The sequence below is a fragment of the Myodes glareolus genome, chromosome X, assembly GCF_982192425.1.
Source record: "Myodes glareolus chromosome X, mMyoGla1.1, whole genome shotgun sequence".
Taxonomy (NCBI): domain Eukaryota; kingdom Metazoa; phylum Chordata; class Mammalia; order Rodentia; family Cricetidae; genus Myodes; species Myodes glareolus.
The window spans coordinates 110,124,530-110,146,613 of NC_142053.1; the positions used below are offsets into that span (position 1 = coordinate 110,124,530).

At 43.9% G+C, this 22,084-nt stretch overlaps 1 protein-coding gene and 1 long non-coding RNA gene across 3 annotated transcripts; one reads left to right on the forward strand and one right to left on the reverse strand.

The window, feature by feature from the left end:
- Nucleotides 1–603: 603 nt before the first annotated feature.
- Nucleotides 604–9,334, reverse strand: LOC125408141 (uncharacterized). 2 transcript variants are annotated; one of them, XR_015000425.2, is made up of 5 exons: nt 8,792–9,334; nt 8,507–8,673; nt 2,326–2,432; nt 1,120–1,207; nt 604–717 (listed from the first exon to the last, which is right to left on the reverse strand). It is a non-coding gene; the product is annotated as an uncharacterized LOC125408141 (long non-coding RNA). The 2 variants fall into 2 exon arrangements; XR_015000424.2 differs by having other exon boundaries at nt 8,544–8,673; nt 8,792–9,323.
- Nucleotides 9,335–9,383: 49 nt separating this feature from the next.
- Nucleotides 9,384–11,455, forward strand: Tmsb4x (thymosin beta 4 X-linked). The gene is made up of 3 exons (XM_048446238.2): nt 9,384–9,478; nt 10,519–10,633; nt 11,013–11,455. Exons 2-3 carry the CDS (start codon nt 10,534–10,536, stop codon nt 11,045–11,047), a joined length of 135 nt encoding a protein of 44 aa, XP_048302195.1. The 5' UTR covers nt 9,384–9,478; nt 10,519–10,533; the 3' UTR covers nt 11,048–11,455.
- The last annotated feature ends 10,629 nt before the right edge of the window (nt 11,456–22,084 follow it).

The window sequence follows — 22,084 nt, forward strand, 5'->3', positions numbered from 1 at the left end:
GGCTCACGAGGGTGGTTACCATGGCTGTACTTTGTGAACTAAGATTTTCAGAGTGAATTGTGCCACATTTCACCTTTGACGATTTTCCTTCCCTAGGATTGCTGGTACGCTGTCAGACTGTGGCCGAGTCCCCTCGTAAGGTGCTATCATGGAGGTGCCTTGGCTCCCACAAACCACCTTGCTGGTATTGGTGCTTGGTGGGGGAGAATACATCACCATTGCGAAGGTTATAACGAATTCTGCTGGAAGTGAAAAGCCTCATGTGGGAAATAGAGACATTAAAAGTGCACATCTTGGGGCTGGAGAGATGAATCATGGGTTAAAATGATCCATTTGTTGCTCTTGCAGGGGGCCAGAGTCAGTTCCCAGCAAATACATGGTGGCTCACTATCATCTTTAGCTCCAGTTCCAGGGAATCTGATGCCCTTTTCGGACCTCTTCAGGCACCAGGCACCCATGGGATACAATATATAAAATAGGCAAAACACCCAAATTCATAAAATAAAATACATAAATCTTTACAAAAATAAAATAAAAAAAGCGTATCTCAAATTATTTATCATGTAACTTTCTGGTGAGGAAATTTGGCACATAACACCTTCATCGAGTCATCAATGTTATTTTTATTTTAGCATTCCAAGTAGCTAAATAAACCAACATCACTCTGCTCCTGATACTAGACACCAAGAAGGTCACAGCATTCCTCATGCAGTATTCCTGTCCACAAAGAAAACAGACAAGTTTAATCACGAGGAGATAACTATTAAATCTAACTCAAAAGGAATTCTGCAAAGCACCTGCCGTTATCAAAAATATTAGTATCATAGAAAACCAAGAGAGGCCAAGAAAGTTCTAGATAAACGATGCCAACAGGATATGACAATTAAATGTTATGCATGATCCGGGATTGGAATCTGGACCAGACAAAAAGTGTTAGAAGGACAGTATCAGACAAAATTTGAATATGTCTGTAGATTAGATCACAGTATTGTAGCACAGATAATTACCTGACACAGATAATCATACCAATGGCTATGCTGTGTAGTCCTTTTATTGTTAGTAAACACACATCTAAGGGTGGGAGGTGGGGTGACAAAAAGTTTCATAGTCACAACTTACCCTCAAATGGATTTTTAAACATCCACAAGTAGGTAGATAGACAAAATGAAGGGTAAAGCCAAGCAGCAAAATATTAAAATTGGAGGTCCTGGGTGAAGAATGCATAGTCATTAATTATTCTTGAAGCTGCTTGAAATTATTTCAGATGATTTTGTACCTAGTCTGGTAGTTCCAGACATGGTTTATGTTGCAAACAAATAACAAACCAACAGAAGCCAGACTAAAAAAACCGCAGGCACTGAAGGTGAAAAAAACCCGACAGAGGGGCAAGATGGCCACCAAGCCTGAGACCCAAGACCCAAGTGATGGAAGAAGATAGCTGATTCTGCACAGACGCACTGGTATGTTTGTGTGCGCACACACAAAGTAAATGCAATAAGAATTTCCAGCCATCAGTTCTCTCTGGACACAAAGTGCTTCCTCGCCATTTCCGTGAGCTAGCTCTCATTTTCCTGGCGGTTTCTGCGTTTTTGTGCACAAGAGGGAGAATCCAGTGTGTTTTCTTCAGTTTCCCCTCGCTACACAGTCTAAATCTCTTCCACCCAACTGATTTCCATCCAGTGCCCAGGTGGCGCTGCATAATGATCTTTACCAACTCCACGGCAGTCAAAGAAACCTTTATCCTAAAGGTCCTCTCTGGGTGGCCAGCTTTTTGGTACTCTTTTGGTTACTTTGGAAAACTGTATGTACAGTTTTTGCACATAGCATTTTTGGATGTGGCATTATGTAGCAGGAAACCATCTACTTAGCACAGCTGTTGAGAAGTAGACTTGCAGTGTTGGCTAATCACTACCTCTGCCTAGTTCTAAACCATTTTTTATTGCTCCCAAAGTGAGCCCTGTATCTACTACAAGGTCATTCCCCATTCTTCTCAACCTTTAGCTCCTGGCAACCACTGTCACAAATATTGTCTCTGGCCTTATCTACTCTGGGTGTTTAATTTAAATAGAACCATACAATACGGGGTCTTTGTAACTAACTTTTGTTCACATTGTACAATATCTTCAAGGTTCTTCTATGCTGTAGTGTGGTTTAATACTGAATCCTTTTTTGGGAGACAATGAAAATGGCACCCAGGGCCTTGCTACTATAAAGAGCTATATCACCAGCTTTTCATTTATTTGAGACAGAGTTTCACTATATAACTCACACTGGCCCTTTGAAATCAGTATGTAATTAAGGATGCCTTCACACTCCTATCATTACCTTCTGAGTACTGGGATCACAGGTATATGGCAGCATTCTTGGCATCATATGGCAATTCAGTGTTTAACATTTGAAGACGGAGATTCATCTTAAATCTTTAGTTGAACCTATTAGGGTGAAATTTGGGGATTATTATGTCTGTTGATTTCACAGATTATATAGACCAGGCTCTAATTTGTACATTATGGTATTGACACTCAAGTGGTATTTTCCTGGTGGCTTCCCTTACAGTGGGTAAGATTTAGGTTTATATTTTCTACTTTAGATGCAAAGTCAAATGCCACCATGAATTACTGTAAGGTAGTTAGAGTATGAATTACATGGGAAGGAAGAGCCTATATCAGAGAGAATCAGAGGTGGGGATCCAGGTGCTAGGAAAGGTTTCCTCTCTCATTAGCCATATACGTCAGTCAATGTCCATGCACAGGGACGCTGAGAACTGCAGGTCACCCTTAGACAGGAAAAGTATAACACAGCAGAACGGAAGGGAGCTTTGTGTGCGCACTTTACAAACCCTGGGGACAAGTAACGACTGCCTTGCGCCACTAGCTTCAAGGGTAATGACGCTAGACTGAAGGTTTAACTAGAGGGGAAAGGCTGAGCCATCTTGTGCGCACAGCCTGGCTGTTACATTATCAGAGAATGGGTGAAAGGTGTGGTGTCCCAAAAACCTTTGGAAGCTGACGATCTGAATTGCAAAGCATGGTGAGGCAGCCCAAGAACCTCCCAGAAGAACCCCTGGAAGCCACGTAGAGACGTTCCTTTCTCATAGACATCAAAAGACCAGGATTTTCCAGAATGGGCTGTGTGTGTGTGTGTGTGTGTGTGTGTGTGTATGTGCGTGTGTATGTGTGAGACAGAGAGAGAGAGAGAGAGGCAGAGAGACAGAGAGACAGAGAGACACAGAGACACAGAGAGACACAGAGAGACACACAGAGAGAGTGCATTCATGTATGTTTTTGTGTGCACACGTGCTCTATGTTATGCACAAGTGTGGTTCAGCCCTAGGCAAGCAAAGTTGGTCTTCAATAGGAGAGGAAACTCAGAAGGTGAAAAGGATGAAGAATCCCCCAGTGGTGGCATTGGTGTCCCCAGCTCTACTGAAGAGCTCCAGTCCCACACTCCTCCCAAATAGACTGGACGTGAGTCAGGACACCAACACCATGTAACCTCTAAAGCTGTGGCGACCAATTCAGTGTGTGTTTGACCTTCACTGTGTTTAAGAAGCCCATTTTTTTTCTCTTGTGCTTTCAAATGTGTTTTCTTTTCCTTTCCTAAGTCATCCTTTTTGCAAATCACCACTACTTGTTGAACTGAACCAGCAAGAACAGGATGTTTCTGCAGCTGGGCAGCACTGGAGGCTGTGGCCAGGTCACTAGAGGCAAAAAAAGGGGGTCAAAGGAGCACGTGGACCTGTCCTAGATACAGGGCAAGGCAGCGGCCCTGGAGACACATAGGAATCTGTAATCTGAAAGAGTAGGGTTGGCTTCATCATGTAAGAGACTCTGTAAAGAAGGAACATGTGGGACCTCTGTGGAAGATCATGAAGGATTTCAAGATGGAGGCAGTACAGTACTATGCATCAGGTCATGCTGAGTGCAGAGCCCAGTCTAACACACAGGCCACAGACCCGGAAACCCAGCCCTGAAGCGAATGCCTTCCTTCGTCAGCATTCCCTTCAAATCTGAAGCAGCTGTCTGAGGCGTGCACTTGGTTTCTTCATCATAAAGCCACTAACCACCTTCTGCTAGTAATACAGGAATTATACTTCTTGTGTGTGTGTGTGTGTTTATGTGTATGCAGGTCCATGCGTCTGTGGGTGTGCAAAAGATAACTTTTGGCTGCACTGCCTACCTCATTATTTTTGTTTGATTGATGTTTTTATTGATTTTTTTTTTGAGCAGGGTCTCTTATTGGCCTGGAACTTGTGAAGTATGATATGCTGGCTGGCCAGTGCCACCCCCAGGATTTGCCTGATTCTACCTCCCCAGTTCTGAGATTACATGTAAGTATCACCGTACTTGGTGTTTCAAATGGGCTTTGAGACTTGAACACAGGTCCTCATGCTTGCAAGGAAAGCACACTGCTGAATGCATGAGCCCTGGGGAATATATTTCATAGCAAAGGCTTGACAGGGCTGAGGGTGAAGTTTAGTGGTAGAGTGCTTGCCTAGCATGTGTCAGGCCATGGGCTGGAACCACAGCACCATGAGAAAAACAACAACTAAAGGGCCAAGCCAAGTTTTGACACCCATAGCTGAGCATGGCCGTGAATGTGCCATCTTCTTGTCTCCATTCCCAATGGCTGGAATCACTGGCATATGATACCACTGCCAGCTTACATAGTATCTACAATTTAATTATTTAAATTTCAAGCATGTCTGGGCACCATATATACGTCTGGTACCCACAGAAGCCAGAATCTAGAAGTGAGGGTCAGATCCCCTGGGACTGGAGTTACAGACAGTTCTGAGTCAACATGAGGCTGATGAGACTTAAACCTGGTTTTCTGGAAGAACAACCGGTGCTCTTAAGTGCTGAGCCATCTCTCCAGCCCAAGTTCTTATATTTTAAAGTGTGCTGTTTTTGTTTTTGTTTTGGGGTGCTGAGGACTAAAGCCAGGGTTTTGTACATGCTACGTACACACCCTAATGATGAACTACCACTAAGCCCTCTACAAAAGCCTGAAGTACGTTAAATTGAAGGCTTTATTGTGATAGGCTATAGCTTTATTCCTAGCTAGTCTACAAAGGCAGCCGGAAGACCTTAGAATGCTAGAAAAATGTAGCATTTAAGTGAGTCCATTTTTAAGATAGCTCCACTGAATCTCAACCACATCACTGGGTTTTGCTGTGTGATCTTGGCCTAGTAGATGACTTAATTTCTCTACAACTCCTTTATCTACAATGTAAGGGAAATAATGGGCCTCTAAGGAGGTCTTGTGGGATACTGCAGGGAGAGCTCCCAAGAGAAAGTAGACACTCAGAAAATGCTGGCTCTTACTGCTGCTCTTATTGTTATTATATCATTATGATCTTTGTATATATTTATAAATTATACATTGCATATGTATGTATTATTATATGACACATATTTATCAGATAGTTAGATCCTATTATTATTACTGCTGCCAGGCTCACAGTCATTATTATTCTTCAGCCTGGTCCCTACCTGCCTCTCAACATTTCCTGCCACTGTCTTTCCTCCTATGCAAGTTCCTTGCCAAACCAAAGGACTCATTGCTCTGGGCAAGACTCAAAGCTTCTGCACTTTTGTGCCAGTTCCCCTGGCTATTTAGAGGCTGAATAACCACTTGGAGGGGATGTTGTAGAGGCAAACTCAAGCTGCAGAATGAAGCAGGCACGGAAACTCAATCAGATCAATCGAGAGGGCAGGGCAATTAGCAGGGCTGCACACACACTGGGGCTGCTTGGTTCTGTCTGCGCTCGCCGGTTTTCCTCCCCTGATTTCTCTCACGCTGGCAGGGGGAGCCCTTTGTTCCCTCTTCCGGGAGCCACAACGTGGAGCTGCTGGGGTAAGAATAGCGGAAAACGCTGGAGAAAGATCCCTTTCAGTGAACCCCGTGACAGGAGTGGGCCGCAAGGGAAGGACAGAGACTTCAAGCTGGCTGTTTGATTCAGGGAAAATTGCTAAAACTCTATGAGCCTCGGTTTCTTTTGTAGTAAAACGAGGAAGTCCCTCAGTACCCGCTGCGAAGGATGAGAACTGAGTCCTATTCTAAAAGGCTTCCGGGAGCTACAAAATCGAGCTAGGACGAGATTTTGAAGATCCTTTCCCTTCTTTGTCTTTTCTTCTCCCTGTTACCAAGGGACCCCAGGCTGTTCAAGGGGATTTAAATTCTCATGGGTACAAGGGAGGTGGGGGTTAGCTGTAAGGGAGAGTTTAAAGGAAAGGTGGCAATTGTAGGAACCCCAGGGGAGTGTGGGCTGCAGGCAGGTGGGGCAGATGGTAGGAGGCCTTGAACCAGACAAAAGGAGTGGTGGGGTTTGAACAAGCAAATAGCTGAGAACCTTGCTGCATTCCCTGTTGTAAGGCTCCGCCTCTTTTTCCTTCGGACTACCGCTCCGCCCCAAACTACATAGTTCAGAGTTGCCCGACTCATTTTCATGAGCTCAGACTTCAATGACTGTTTCTCCATCACTGGAAATACACACAGTTTTGGCCCAGGCCCACACTGGAAAGCAAAAGAAAACAAAGCGTCCGCTCACGCTGCTTCCTGGTTCTGTGGGGGCATGGCCTTGGACAGGGGCCACCTTGTTGGTACATGTCTCACAGGGTGCCATGGCCTGGTAGATGGGAGAGGCAAGGCAATTGCCAGGTGGGCTCTTTGCTTGCCTTTCCCTGGAGGGCCCCGAGGTCAGGATGCACCCTGCAGCTGAAGTAACCAGTGCCTTTGAATGCAATCCTTTTGGCCTCACCATGTTTTCGTCACTTTAATTGGAATTGAAAACTCCCACCTCAGTGGTTATTGGGCCCAGCATATGCTAATCTACTTATAAATGTTTCCTTCCCTGAAGCAGCAATTATCCCTGACATCTGGAAGTTAATACTAAGTAGATTCAACTGTCTGAAATGTAAACATGGTTATTGGAGTTTTCGGTTAGGGAACAGAATTCAAGTATCAAGGACACAACCAAAGCAGCGCGAGCCTGGTTTATTGAGCAAATACTATCTTCTAGGACTCAAGGACCACTCTGCTTTATAACCCAGGCTGGCCTCAGACTCACTGTGGATGACCTGCAATCCCTGGTCTTCTTTCCTCTACCTCCCAAATGCTGAAAATTCAGGCATGTCATTCCATGCCTGGTTTATGTCACGCTGGAGACTGAACCTACAGCTTGGCGCATGCTAGGCAGGTGCTCTGCCAACTGAGTTATGTCTTCAGAATTGGAGTTATTTTTATTTGCTATAAAACAATAACATATCTCCTTTTTATTGGTAATTTGTTAGAGAAGTAATATAGTCATGTATTAACTATGTAGAAATATACAAATCACCTGAGGTTTTTATTAATGGCAAACGCTAAAACGTTGAATGTTTTCTTTTCTTCTCAACTTTCCATTTTAAATAAGAACGGGACAAAGTGATTGACATTTTAAAGCCTGGTCCCAAGATCTTGGTCTTCTCACAACTCTAGTTATTGTCATTTGTCCCCTTTACCGAGGAGTCCACCACCTTTAAGACCATTCCTTTCGTTTGCCTTTCATTTTCTCCGTAGCGCCCTTCCCTTTCGATGTTTCTGTCCGGTGGGCCAGCCAAGCCCATTCCGGTGAACTCTGTTCCCACAGCGCGTTGCTTCCCTCTCTAACCACCCACCTGCTCTTTTTCCAGCAGCAGCCGCAAACAGCAGCTGCCTGCTAGCCTGCTACCAAAGTAGGAAACTCCAGATGTTTACAGACTCCACACTCCCACCTCCTTGGGCAAGTTGACTTTTGTAACCTTTCCTAAGGCAAAGGAGGCAGCAAGAGCCGGGCTGTGCCATTCCTTTGTCGACGGGGAGAGGAAAGAGAGGAGAAATTCTGACAACAGCTGAGGGAGGGGAAATGAAATCAAACAACCCACAGAACTGGCGTCTGGCGTAACTGCAGCTGCTAGCAGAAGAGGCCAGGAATGCACCCTGCAAGATCTTTTCTGGGTTTCAACAATGCAGCGGACTCCCTGCAAGTGAACATGGGGCAGGAGGGGCTGCGTTACCAGAGAGGAGACATCTGATGCGTGCTCCAACACGTCCAGGGCCCCCATTCGAAGGACGGGAAGGCAGCCGCCCAAGCAAAGCATTATTAACTGGGAAACCAGAGGGGTCACCTTCCCCTGCCTACCCCCATCTCCTTCCTCCCCAGTAAAAGGGAAGTGGATGAAGAAATGGAGAAGTCCATGCTGCTGGAGCAGAGGCAGTTTAGGCTCCCTTATAACCCTTGACTCATTCCCAGAGAGGCAAAACCCCTATCATAAAAGTGCTTAGCAAAGGGCTTCTGGAAATACCCCCACCCCAGGGCACGGAAAAGGAGAAGGAATATTTTGTAGTCATCTGTGTCTCAGAAAAAAATCCCAACAATGCCTTTTTATAACCTGTGTAGCTTCCTCCTGTCACCCACCTCCTGGAGACCCAAGCTTGGTACCTGTAATTACATTTTAGTAACAAGCGGGTCCCTGGTACTCACCGACTCCGGTGCCATTTTGAAACCCACACCTCTCTACCTGTCTCATCCACATGAATTGCCGAAACCTTCCCCCTCAAAACCGAGTTCGCGCTTCTCTTTCAGTCTTCAGATGGCAGGAGCTAGTGGAACTGTCGTCTTCGGAAATCCTTGGCTCTCATTAGCATTCACTTTTAATTAATAACAGTAAGAAAAAGGAAATTAACTTCCTTATTGTCGCTCAATAGCAGAAATTAAATTTGACTTAATTTTTGAAGAGGCTGTGTATTCTATAAAACTCCCAATTACCTTCCCATGAGCAAATATTAGTTATCTGACTTGAGTTCTCACAAAAATTATAGCATTCGATACAGATGCTTCAATGCTGAAACTTTTCTTTAAAAAAAAATCACTCAAGAATCCTTTATCGCCCTCTCAAATCAAGGGGGAAGACAGCCGAGGAAGACAAAGAGGGCTGGGTGGGGTGAGTGCGGTCCACTGGTCTGAAAGCTGAGTCACGGCAATCAGACCCCAGCAGCCCTTGTGTGAGGGACACCGCACCCTATCTTGGGGGACGTTGGCTGCAGACAAAGCCAGTTTCGAAGTAAAGGAATGCCTGTCTCCTTAGATGCCACCCAGACACCTTAGTTATCGTGAATTTAACCTTAAGAACAGATTTGGGCGGTCGTTGCAAAAGTTCGTTATAAGAAAATACACGTTAAAGGGAGGGGGAGCATATTGAAGGCGTTTGTTCCTTTTCTAGTTCCGCCATGAATGTGGGTAGAGGGCCATGGTGGATGGGGAGGGGGAGGGAGGGTCGAACAGGCCTCCGAACGCCTTTCTGGAGACGCGGCGCGAAGGAGTTAAGCGGACCGCTAGTGACGTCACCTCATTTACATAGGAGCGCGCATATAACGGCGCGCGCTGCGCCCCTCCCGACAAACGGCAGCAGCCTCAGAGAAGATCGGACTCTCTTTGTTCGCGCTCCTCGCTCCGGTGAGCCCCAGGGCCCCTTCCTCCTTCTGTCCTCCGCTTCCCTGCTTGGCCAGTGCAGGCGCTTGCCCCTCATCCTCATCCTTAAAGCGAGTCCAAGGGGCACTACTCCCAGGCCAGGTTGTTTTGGGGAGGGGGGATGCTAAACTCTTCCAGATGCTGAGTAATGGGAAAGGGGAACTTGATTTTTTTAAAAAAAATCACAAAACCCGGCATTTTGCTGCGTAGTTTGGAGGGGAATTGTTTTCTCTCCTCGACCCTCACCCCCTAAAGCATTTTCCCTGGTCTCGGAGGCTGTTATTAATCAGAAATAGATCCTTTGTTCTAAGGCTCTGTAGTCTCCTGAACGCCTGATGGCTTCGAGGGCTGTTATCTGGCAGGCTTAACCTACCGGAGCTGTAACCTGAAAATTGGGAAGTCCTTGCAGAGAAATGTGTGCAAAGAGGGTCGAAGGGCCCTGCATGCAGATCAGGATGCAATTGCGAGAAGTGGGGAGGCAGCTTTGTGTGCCGCTGCTGCATTGTTGGGCTAGAGCGAAGAGAGGAAGCGAGTAGGGCGGTGGTCGGCGGCTGCTCGCGTCAGCTCCCGCCTTTGTGCGGAGGAGAAAGCTGGGCCCCTGGCATCTTTTTGGGGAGCAAGCCCATCTAGAAACTGTAGATGCATTTTGCGACCTTGACTCTATTTTAAGAGTTTTTACTCGACTTCCCCCCCACTAAAGCTGGAAGTAGCTTCATTCTAACCCGATTTTAATATTTCAACATTGCAGTTAACATCCCGCAATGATGAATTTCATTGTACGGATATACCTTTGAGAGCCACCTTCGCTCTTTGATTTTTCACATTGGGAACCGTAAGGGAGAATTTTTTTTTCCCCGGTAGAAAAAGCTGAAGGTCTTTAGCCAGGAATGGAAGAGGAAAAGGGGGGAGGAAGTAGGATTTCAAGCTGGAACCTCTGGTTGGGGTAGGAGAAGGTGCTTTCGGAGCTGGGAGAGGCGAGGGCGGGTGGCTCTTTCTTAGCCTTGGTCTTGGCTTTTTACCTGCAGCTCCTTCCGGCAACCATGTCTGACAAACCCGATATGGCTGAGATCGAGAAATTCGATAAGTCGAAATTGAAGAAGACAGAAACGCAAGAGAAAAATCCCCTGCCTTCAAAAGAAAGTAAGCTGTTCGCCCCCACCCATCTTCAGAACAGGCTGGGCGGGAGCGGAGCGGGCGGGTAGGAGGAAGGGAGGGGCAGCGGAGAGGATGGGGAGGGTGCGGGGGAGGAGCCGACAGTTTGATGATGATGAATATGGCCTGCAAAGGTTAATTAAAAACTGTTTTGCAGCCAACAAACACCGGGCTTTAGTGATTTAATAAGGGAATATTTCATAGGCAAATACATTTATTGAATAACTGTACTTCTATTTAATGACTTCCTCATTGTAGCAGCCTATGTAACCTAGAATTTTTATAGCATGCAAAGAGGTTTTTAAATGAAAACTCCGTGTTTTTGTAGAGTGCGCTAAGCCTCCATCTTTTTTTTTTTTTCCTTCAGCGATTGAACAGGAGAAGCAAGCTGGCGAATCGTAATGAGATGAGCGCCGCCAATCTGCACTGTACATTCCACAAGCATTGCCTTCTTATTTTACTTCTTTTAGCTGTTTAACTTTGTAAGATGCAAAGAGGTTGGATCAAGTTTAAATGACTGTGCTGCCCCTTTCACATCAGAATCAGAACTACTGACCAGGAAGGCCTCCTCTGCCTCTCCCACCCATCTGTTGGTCTGGCTGGCAGGGAGGGAAAAGAACTTGCATGTTGGCGAAGGAAAAAGTTGGGTGGGAGGTGGTGAAATATAGAGTAAAATTCAAGATGGTCCAAGGTGTCCTACAGGATGTAAAATGCAGTTTAATCAGAGTGCCATTTTTTTTTGTTCAAATGATTTTAATTATTGGAATGCACAATTTTTTTAATATGCAAATAAAAAGTTTTAAAACCTGACTGTCGTGTCTGTTTGGTGTCTGGAGGGATTAGTTGAATGGGTGCTACAACCTTTGCAAAAGTGCCTGCCTCTTGATCACTGGGACATAGATGTCACAACCATGAATAACCTTGACATCACACTGGGGTATGGATAATATCTTGTCTACAGCAAAAGATTGGGAGGGCATCTTAAGGTGATTGTGAGTTCCTTGCGGGATACATGATTTAAGGAAAATAGCTGCATTTTGTAGCAGCTTCCGTTGTTGCAAGAAGGGGGCTGAGAAACTTCATGAGTTTTAATAAGTCGACATTTAATTTATTGCACATCAGTCAAAATAAAGGGTGGTGGTTCAGCACATTGGCTTTAGGTATCAAAATGAACTTGATCGACTACCTAGTATCCAACAAGTTCAGTTTAGGGCAATCCTCTGAGATGGAACTAAAGACCACATTTTAGTATGTGCTTTAGAAAGGAATTCTGAATTTGTCCTCATCTAATGACTGGCTTGAAATTTAAGTTCAATATTTAAAATCAGCTTTAGAAAAGGAAATGCACTTATTAAAGAGTGATTTGAAATCAGTGAAATCCTAAAACAGAATGTTGGGGTTTAGAAGACAAATTCAGGACAGGTAAAATCTGGGCCAAGTTTGAAACCAGCAGATAACCATCAGCTGACCTGCAGGTCTTTTCTGGAGTCTTCCCTAATCTTCTATCATCTGAGCTACGTATTTTAGTTGGTGGGTACAAGCAAAGCCCTTGTTTCGGCTGGGCCACAACATGTAGCAAGAGGAAGAAAAATGAGCTATTTTCTAAAAGTAAAATGAATGTGCTTGGAGCTGCTTGGTGGATCGCTCTGTTCTTTATGAAAGGTACATGTTCGATAACTGACATACAGCAATATTTAAGATCAGAAGCTCTCCCAGCATCTCAGCAAGGATAAAATATACAGGACAAATGTCCACAGTGAACTTTTCCCCTAAAACTGGCTCATGAAAACACCGGTTTGCAGTGGGGGCAGGGAAGGGGTATTGTGCATTACTAAACACAGTTGATTTCCTTTGCTCAACACTTCCTTTGAGAAATGCACATGAAACCACGGACCTGTGGTTTAGACAATCGAGGAGAGCATCAGTGAACAGACCTGCCTGTCAGGGGTAGGATGCGTGGACATGTCAGGCCACAGGTCTTCTGTCTCCTATGGAGAGGAGACAGAAGGAGCCAGCACGAAGGTTCTGGGTGGGGGAATCCTCTAGCCTTGACATTTCTCTACTGACCTACAAGGCCGGGTATAGGCTCGGATGAAAATGTCCAAACCACAAAGAGAAACCAGACCCATGCAAGTTTTTGTTGTGTGCATTTTCTGAACAATGCAAGATGAACGGTTGGGTTTTGGTTTGGTTTGTTTGTGTGTTTTTTAATTCGCACAGTTCCAGAGTTCCTCGGTTTAAAGAAGAAAGGGAGAGGAATACTTCAGAAAGGTCAGTGACAGAATAACTGTCCCTTCTGTCCCAGAAAGACCAAGACAAATTATAATGGGTAGATTTAGACAAAAGGTAGAATTAAAAATCCAGGGCTGGGGATCTAGCTAAATTGGTAAGTGATTGCCTAACATGCATGAAACACGGGATTTCATTCCTAGAACTGAAAAAAAAAAAAAAAACCTGGCATGGTGGTGGAGGCAGGAGGATCAGAAGTTCAAGTCCCCCTCAGTTACATAGGAGGTTTGAGGCCACACTGAGATAAAAGGGACCCTATCTCAAAAGAATAAAAATGAAGAAATTTAGAAATAATTGAATGCTGGCTCCTTGATGGGAAAAATGGGTGTCAAGTCGGAAATATCTGCTCATACCCCATGATATTGGAATTAAAGTTAAATGCTGCATAGGGATGGACGAGGGCACTCGATTGCTGTTCTGTTGTGATGGTGGTAGCGCATGTGGCTTTTTGCTGGTATTTATTACTACTATTATTGTTTTTAACTCTTTCTTTGCTGGGGCATTCTGTATTCTTCTGAAGAGAGACTCTTTCCGAAGGCACTTAAGAATCAGTATAGGAATTTATGCTTTTGCTATCTGAGCCCTTTGGGTTGTCAGTATTTTCAGAGATGTGGAAGGAGACACTAAGTTTATCATTAATATGAGAGAGAGAGAGAGAGAGAGAGAGAGAGAGAGAGAGAGAGAGAACATTTCAGCCTGAGACCCTTGCTCCCGCATCTTTAATTGAACTCCTCCAGAAGGAATGAGGAGTTTATGTAAACTGCAGGCACCTTGGACCTAGCCATTTATTCTGAGAATCCCAGAACTTGGGAGGATAAGAGATAAGGAGCAATGTAAGTTTCCAGCCCATTTGGGCAATATATCAAAACCTCTGTCTGTAAAATAAAAGAATAAAATAAAAACCAGTCACAGAGTTTTGCAGTTCTGTAAACGCTGAATAAATCAAGATGGATAGCACAGGTATTTTCAAATCTCACTAAATTCCCAGCTATTTTAGCTATGTCGATTCCAGTCTTCTAGCGGATGGACTTTTAAAGTTAGTTTTCAGAAAAACACCATGCTTCTGCAGTGTGTGTAAACGGACTGAGCAAGCACGGAAGAAGAAGGCATGTGGGCAGACAGTCTCACGTGCTCAGAGCCTCTCAGCTTTACCAGGCTTCTTCCAGCCCTCAGAGTCACAGCTCGGTTCTGTTGCCTATACATGCATGTGAAGAATCTGTTTATTTCTCCCAGAGAAGCATAAGTCCTCAAGACACAAAAAGAAGTTTGTTGCTTTTTTTAATATTTCCAAAAGTACGAGTGCTATTCGTGCTTACTAGAAAGAACATTGCATTTTGGAAACTGTGTTACAGCCAAAAAATAAATTAAAAAAAAAACCTGTGTGTCTTTCTTAGCTCAAACACATACATTTAAACCATTTTTCAGTAATATAGAGAGCACCAAATGCTTCACTTTCCATAGTAACCTTCATGGGCCTAGCATGAACATAAGAGAAACAAACCTTTTCGTTGCCTTCACCCCACCATGCTCACTTTTATATTATGTTTTTTTAAAAAAATTATTTGTAGATGACATTGTAATCTAAGAGAAAGAAACAAACCATTTGAGGACTCATCTATATTTTATTTGCATGTAGTGAAAAAGGGCACGATTGCAAACTTAAGACCGAGACCTGCATTCATAAGTTTATATTTTCCTTGGGCACTTGTATAGTCTTTTCTTTCTCTAGGCACATTTTCTGGGTATGAATAGCTTCAATCCTGTGAATAGAGCTGTGCATGCTACTTTTATTGAGTGTGTATTGTGTAGTCTTCCATGCCTAAATATTTTGCTTTAGAGCATTATTGTTTAGTTTGAGCTTTGCCCCTTAATTGATGGAGATTTCATGTAGTGCGCTTACTTGGGAGTACTTTTGAACATGAGACTAGTATTCTGGACAACACTATTATATGTATGTGTGCTTTTTTATTAAAAGGGGAAGCATCAAGTTTAATTTGAAGAAAATAATCGGAAACTAAAATACCCTTCAAGAAAGAAAGAAGGAAGGAAGGAAGGAAGGAAGGAAGGAAGGAAGGAAGGAAGGAAGGAAGGAAGGAAAGGAAGGAAGGAAGAAGGAAGGAAGAAAGAAAGAAGAAAACTACCCTGGAAATCATGCTTATTAGATGTTAGATGATTAGAGAAAAATAACAATGACATTTAGCTTGAGAAATTCTTTATTTCTTGCAAATCAACTCCTTTCAGAGTGGAAGAAACCTAAAGTTATTTTAAATAACAAAATATATGTAGGCTCCTCTCACTGGATATCATGTACATTTAAAGGGATAGTTGTACAAAATTTGTTCCTTTTGTTTCCCACCCTCTCTCTGTCATAGGATGAATTATTTGCTTATATCAACTCTAAGTCCTTTAAGTTACCAGACAAACAGCATTGGAATAGTCCATTTTGTCTATTCATATGTCTCCTCACTAATTTCTCTAGTGGTCACACTTTCTTCTACCCTCCCCACTATTATTTAAATATTGCCTATAAGTGTTTAATCTGCCTTGAAACTCTGTCATTTCTCATCTTTTCCTATTTTTTCTACTCCATTCTAAGTTGGTAAGCTCCAGGGTCTCTTCTGCAGTATTTCCATTTGTTTTGTATCGAGGCAGGGTCTCAGCACAGGCTGGCCCTTCACTCAGGATCTCTCTGCTCCAGCCCCTCCAGAACTGAGATTAGAAACATGACCATAGCTGGACCTTTAAAATCTTTGTGAAAGGATATATTTAGAGAGATTTGTTTGAATACTAACTTGCCACTGCCCTTGGTTAAGCTGATTTTTATCTGTGCTTACAGCCAGTGACATAGAATCCACATTAAGCCAGAGTGATGGATCATTAATTTACTCTACCAATATTCATTGGTTGTCTATTATATGTTGAGTATTTTATTTGCCACAGCCATATAATAGTCATAAGTAAAGGCCATACATAGTCCCTTTCTTTGTGTGTCTTCCATTAATTAGAGGATGCCATTTTCATCTGAGTGGAGAATGTACAGACATTGTTCCCCTGAATTTCTCAATCCCATGATTCAGGAGGGTCAGAGATTCAGAGTCATCCTTACCTATATAGTGAGTTTGAAGCCAGCCTGAGATACATGAGATCCTGCTTAAATAAGTAAAAAATAAGTAGTCTGGTGAGATGGCCTCATTGATGTGGGCAAGGGTAAGGTAAAGGTGCCTGCCACCAGGACTGACAGTATGTGTCCAATCTCCCAACCCCAATACGGTAGAGGGAAGTAACTCACTCCAGCAAGCTGTCTTCTGATATTCATGTTTGTGCTCTAAACACACCACACACACACACACACACACACACACACACACACACAGAGGCATAACCCGGAGGCCAGCCAGTCTAGCCAAAACTGCAAAACAAAAAAGGTTCAGTAAGAGACCCTGTCTCAAAAGATAAGGTGGTGGAGAAACAAGTCATTGAGGAAGACATCAATTTCAATTTCTGGGGTATTCACAGGGCAATTTGAATGAGGACACCTTCTCCACACCCATACAGTACCCATACAGCACACATACATACATTCTCTCTCTCTCTCTCTCTCTCTCTCTCACACACACACACACACACACACACACACACACACACACGCACTATATTGAATTTCCCAGAGAAATACTTCTTGCTAAATCCTTTCTTTGTTTACCTCATGTCTCAAACTTGACTGTAAGATTGTTGGGAACAGACCCAGTCACAGGAAATAAGGTAAGGTGGTACATGCCTGAAATCTCAGAACTCTGGAGGCGGAGGCAGAGATAGAAAAGTTACCACAAATTTTAGGCCAGCTTGGTCTATATACATCTAGTTCCAGACAAGCAAAAGCTGCATAGCAAGACTCTTTCTGAGAGAGAGAGAGAGAGAGAGAGAGAGAGAGAGAGAGAGACAGACAGACAGACAGACAGACAGACAGACAGAGATTCCTTTTTTTTGAAAACTCTCAGAGAATGTAGCGAGATCATGAGTGCTCAAAACTATCTGTAAGTACAGTACATGATTGGCTGAGGGACAGGTCATATTTACTTCCACAGCTGTGTAGGATTCCACAGCTTCAAGTATCAACGGTGAGGGTCAAGTTATGTTCATAATCTATTCAAAGCAGCAGGAACTATTCCTGTCACATTATTGTCAAACCACAGGAAATTATGCTTTTCCTCATTACCACATTCAGCTCTGTAAGTGGCTGATAGCTTTGCCTACACCATCTTTATGATAGTGTTTTCTCAATTTAGAAACAAAATATTTCACAGGATTAATGTGCGCGCGTGTGTGTGTATGTGTGTGTGTGTGTGTGTGTGTGTGTGTGTGTGTGTGCGTGTGAAACGTCAGGTGCTATGTATTTGCTCCTATTTAAAATACTGACTTGCTTGTAGGTCATAAAAAGCCATTCTTTTCTTCGCAAACATTATTGAGCACCCACTGGATGCTTGACTCTTTCCTAGTTGTTGGGAACATAAAGAAATCCTGGGCCTGGGCCTGGACTGATGTAAGAGGCAGACCCTGTGTTAGTAAGGTCAGTCCTCACAGTGTAAGTCAGGTGTGTGCACATTCAACGATTCCATCGGCTCCTATTTTTGTTCAGTAAGATGCTGGGCGAGGAAATGAATTGGAACTGGATTGGGAACAGCTAGGACACCTGGTGAAGGAGTATGAAAATCACCCTTAGGCAACTGGGAGATATCAGCGGTGAATTCAGAATCCTCATGAAGCAGCTTGTCGCTCTCTGTTCTGTTCTGTAGGCCTAAGGAAGGCTGGGCAAGACGGAACAGTCTATACTTGTCATCCCAGGCGCTGATTAAGATCACCTTGTTACGGTGAGCTGGCACAAGGAGCCCAGACATTTTACTTTGATTGCGATTTCTTAGTGGCTGTGTGAGCTTCTAATGTCTCTAAATTAGAAACATCGTTCTGTGTCCATTTGCTGCCAATTTTAGGCTGATATGAATGGAAAAGAAATAGTTGGGGGGGGTCTCTAAGGTTTGCTGTATATCAGGTCTCCAAAAGCCAGTCTTCAATCATGTATCAGGCTCCCGACTCTACTACAACAAATATTACAGTCTTCAGACCCTAAAGCAACAGAAATGGGCTTGGGGATAGAGGGCTTGCTTGCCTGGAATGCACAAAGCTCTGGTTTGGATCGCCCAGGACGACATAGACCAGGTGTGATGGTGCTCACAAGCAATTCCAGCACTTTGGTGGTGGAGCCAGGAGGTTCCAGGGTTCAAGGTTATCCTCAGCTACGCAGCAAGTTCAAAGTCAGCTTGTGCCACAGAACACCAGTCTCAAAAAAAATAAAATAAAACAGAACATCAAATGAATGATAATAACAGAAGTGTATGTTCTCCAAGTCCTGGAGGCAAAAAGCTTGATATCAAGGTGTGACTGTGCCGAGCTCCTTTCAAAGGCTCTAAGGGAGAAGACTCCATTTCACCTTCAGTTCCAGGTGGTTCTAGGTGTTCTTTAGCTATAACTGCACATCTTCAATACTTGTACCTGACTTTTCACAGTTTTCTTCCATTTCTTCTATGGGCACTCTATTGAATTTAGGGCCCACCTGGGTCCTGCAGAATGATCTCATGCCCAAATACTTAAATACATCTACAAACCCCCTGTTCCAATAATTTAGCATTCACAGGTTCCAGGGATTTGGTCCATTTGGTGGAGGGGGCTATTCAACCCGCTATAAATCAGAATGGCGGCTCAAGTCATCACACTGTGATTGCTGAAGTGACTAGCTAAGAGTGATATTTGTGGTTTGGCGGTGGTGGCGCACGCCTTTCATCCCAGCACTTGGGAGGCAGAGGAAGGTGGATCTGTGTGAGTTCGAGGCCAGCCTGGTCTACAGAGCTAGTTTCAGGACAGGCTCCAATGCTACAGAGAAACCCTGTCTCAGAAAACAAAACAAACAACAGCAACAACAAAAGCAGAACAAAATAAAATTAATATCGTGAGCCAATTAAGATCAGATAAGTGTGTCAGCGGAAGGACAGGCAGAAGCTGAGAGTGTTCCTCCACATTGTTTTAGTCACTTTCCCCATTATGTGACGTAACACCCATTAAAAACGACTTAAGGGAAAAAAGGCTTATTTTGGCTCGTGGTTTAAAGGGAGACTGTCCATCATGGTGAGGGAGCATGGCAGTGAAGGCCTTCGGTGGCAGGAGTGTGAAGCTACTGTTTGGTATATCTTGGCAGAATCAGGAAGCAAAGAAATCAGACTAGATCCAACTCTAACCCCCAAAGGCTGGACCTCAGTGAACCATTTCCTCCAGCTCAACTGGACCTCCAACAGCCTCTATAACTTTTTAAAATAGAATTATCAATGGGGAAGCAAGTGTTCAAGCACAAACTTATGTGGATCATTTCATGTCTAAACCATGACATGCTTTTAATATAGAAAAACTGCTAGGAACTGTCGTTCGGTAGAGACAAAGGAAATGGAATAGAAGGAATATCAAAGATTTTCGGTTGCCTGTGACGACAGACATGAATGACACAGGTGTCATAGAAGACAATTGTACTATTAGAGTAGATTAAAATATCACCAAAGATGGAAAAAATACCACCCGGGAGATAAGTATATGCCTACTTTCATAAATAAACATTTCCAAATAGGGTTTCCGGAAAAGCAGACGTGAGTTACAGGGTTTCTGATGCAGGATCAGGTGAAGGAAAATGGTGAAAAGCCCAGGCTTACCTAAATTAAGGCCAACCTAAACTAGAATAAATAAAGGAAAGTTAAAAAAAAAATGCGAACTCAAGTCAGGCGGTGATGGCACACACCTTTAATCCCAGCACTCGGAAGGCAAAGGCAGGCAGATCTCTGTGAGTTCGAGGCTATCCTGGTCTACAGAGCAAGTTCCGGGATAGCCAGGACTATATAAACATAAGGGCTTTAAGCCCATGTGTGGGCCTCGAGTATTCCTCTAAAGTTCCATTGCCTTTCCATGGGATCTCTGTTATAACTGACTTCTAAGGAAACGTACACATCAAGAATGAGCACAGCTTTGGGAAGAGGAGGCAGGAAGGCGTTGAACTCTAAGTCCAGCTGTGCTATATATAGAGACCCAGTATGAAGAAGACAAAATGAAACAAGATGAAGTCACAGAGACTCAACATATTGGCGTCTACTGTTTTGCACCCCCGTGCTCTGAGGAACGGTCGTCTGAAGCCGGCCATGAAGTTTCCCAGCAGAAAGACAGTGACAAACAGGGAAGTCAATTGAGGACTGCAGCCAGCGTTTCAATGAATGCATTCTTCAGACTGGAAAGATGCAAGGTCAAAAGAATAGAGCAGATATTAGGAGCCATGTGCCCCGCAGAAAGATAAGGAGCTTAAGGGTCAGCCTGGGCTACATGATGAGACTCTGTCTCCAAAACTGCACCCGGGGGACTGGAGAAGTGGCTGATCAGTAAAGAACACTTGTTCTTACATAGGGTTTGGTTCCCAGTGCCCATGCAAAGGGGCTCATGATTGCTTGAAAGTCTATCTCCAAGGGATCCAAGGCTCCACTCTGGCCTCTATGGACATCCCTCCCAAACACACACACACACACACACACACACACACACACACACACACATGAATTTTTGACAGGGGGAATTTGTATTTTCCCATCTCCATGAAGCTGTTGCCTAAGAATAATGCCATCATCGCACATCTAGAATTTCTTAGGCATTTTGCTTGGCCAAGGCCAGCTGAGTTATGACTTGCTGCAGTTCCTTATATCACAGGTGTGTCCCGGTAAGAGGCACTAGGGTGTGAGAGTGAATTAGCGCTTTAGGTCACAGGACAGGCGAAGCAGAAGTGTGAGGGGCCCACGCCTAGCTAAGGGAAACTGCCGGAGCCAGCTGACCACCACGTTAACCTCAGCTCCCTGACCCCAGTTCTCTCAGTTTCAGGCTACACTCCAAAGTATGTCTTTCAAACTTCCATGCCTGGTTACAGGAAATCAAATTGAGTTGATTCTTATCAACATTAAAAATAACATATAAAACAAAACAAACAACAGCAAAAACAAGGCAAAACAAATCACTGCAGAGAAATTGGACACAAGTTAACCAGATTTTGCTCCTAGGAACCGTAAGAATTATTGAATCAAGTTCCTGTAAATTCTTTATGCATGAGAGAGTAGAAGTGTGTGTGTGTGTGTGTGTGTGTGTGTGTTTGTGCACGTGTGTATGTGTGTGTGTGTGTGTGTGTGCTGATCTGTGACGTAAAATGTTTTCAATGTGAGTCACAATCACATTTGGCAAATGGCTCCCATTTCGTAGCCTTTACCCTCTCCAAAGCCTCATTCCTTTTATTTTTCCCAATCTGGCTTAGATTTCTAATCAAGCACCTCACACTGGATTTTAACCCACTTTGTCCACATTCTGTTAAAGCTGGCCTTAATACCGGAGTCCTGAATCCAGGTGTATTTACCAACCTTCAGCCAAACTTTCAACCACTAGCAGATACAATGATAGACCTTCCTAGAATACCAGTTCCATCCTATTTGTGTGAGCATCACTACTTGCTAGAGATTTACTTTTCTCATCTATGAAGTACAAGTAAGGTGGCCATCACACACAGGGTTGCTGAGGACGCTGAAAGAAATAAGTACATAACAGATGCTCAATATATGGCCTCTAATTGCAACCCTCTTAGCTCTCAAAAACCACACTGATTTCTTCTCTTGCTTGGCCTTTTGTTGACTTGTGACAGCACTGACCGCACCCTCCTTTCTTAGCCCCTCTCTCCTCTCACCATCTGCTAGCCTCTAATTTCTCTGCTCTTGTTCCATCAATTTCTCTGGCTGCCTTTTCTCTCTCAACCCCTGAAGATTATTGCTTTGGTGCTGGGTTTCACCTCAGAAAACGGAAAACAGTCCTTCCATTTCGGAATACTTTTTGACTCCTGAGCTCTTGTCTCTGGAATGCAGGAACCCTAGAGAAGCTCTCACTTTCCACAATATGCGTTCTTACTTACATGGCCTACAGTCTTGACTTTAGAACCTCATCTTACTCCCTTCATTCAGAACTGGTGCCATTCACTTTCACAATGATTGCGGGGGCTGGAGAGATGGCTCAGTGGTTAAGAGTTTGTTGCTCTTGCAG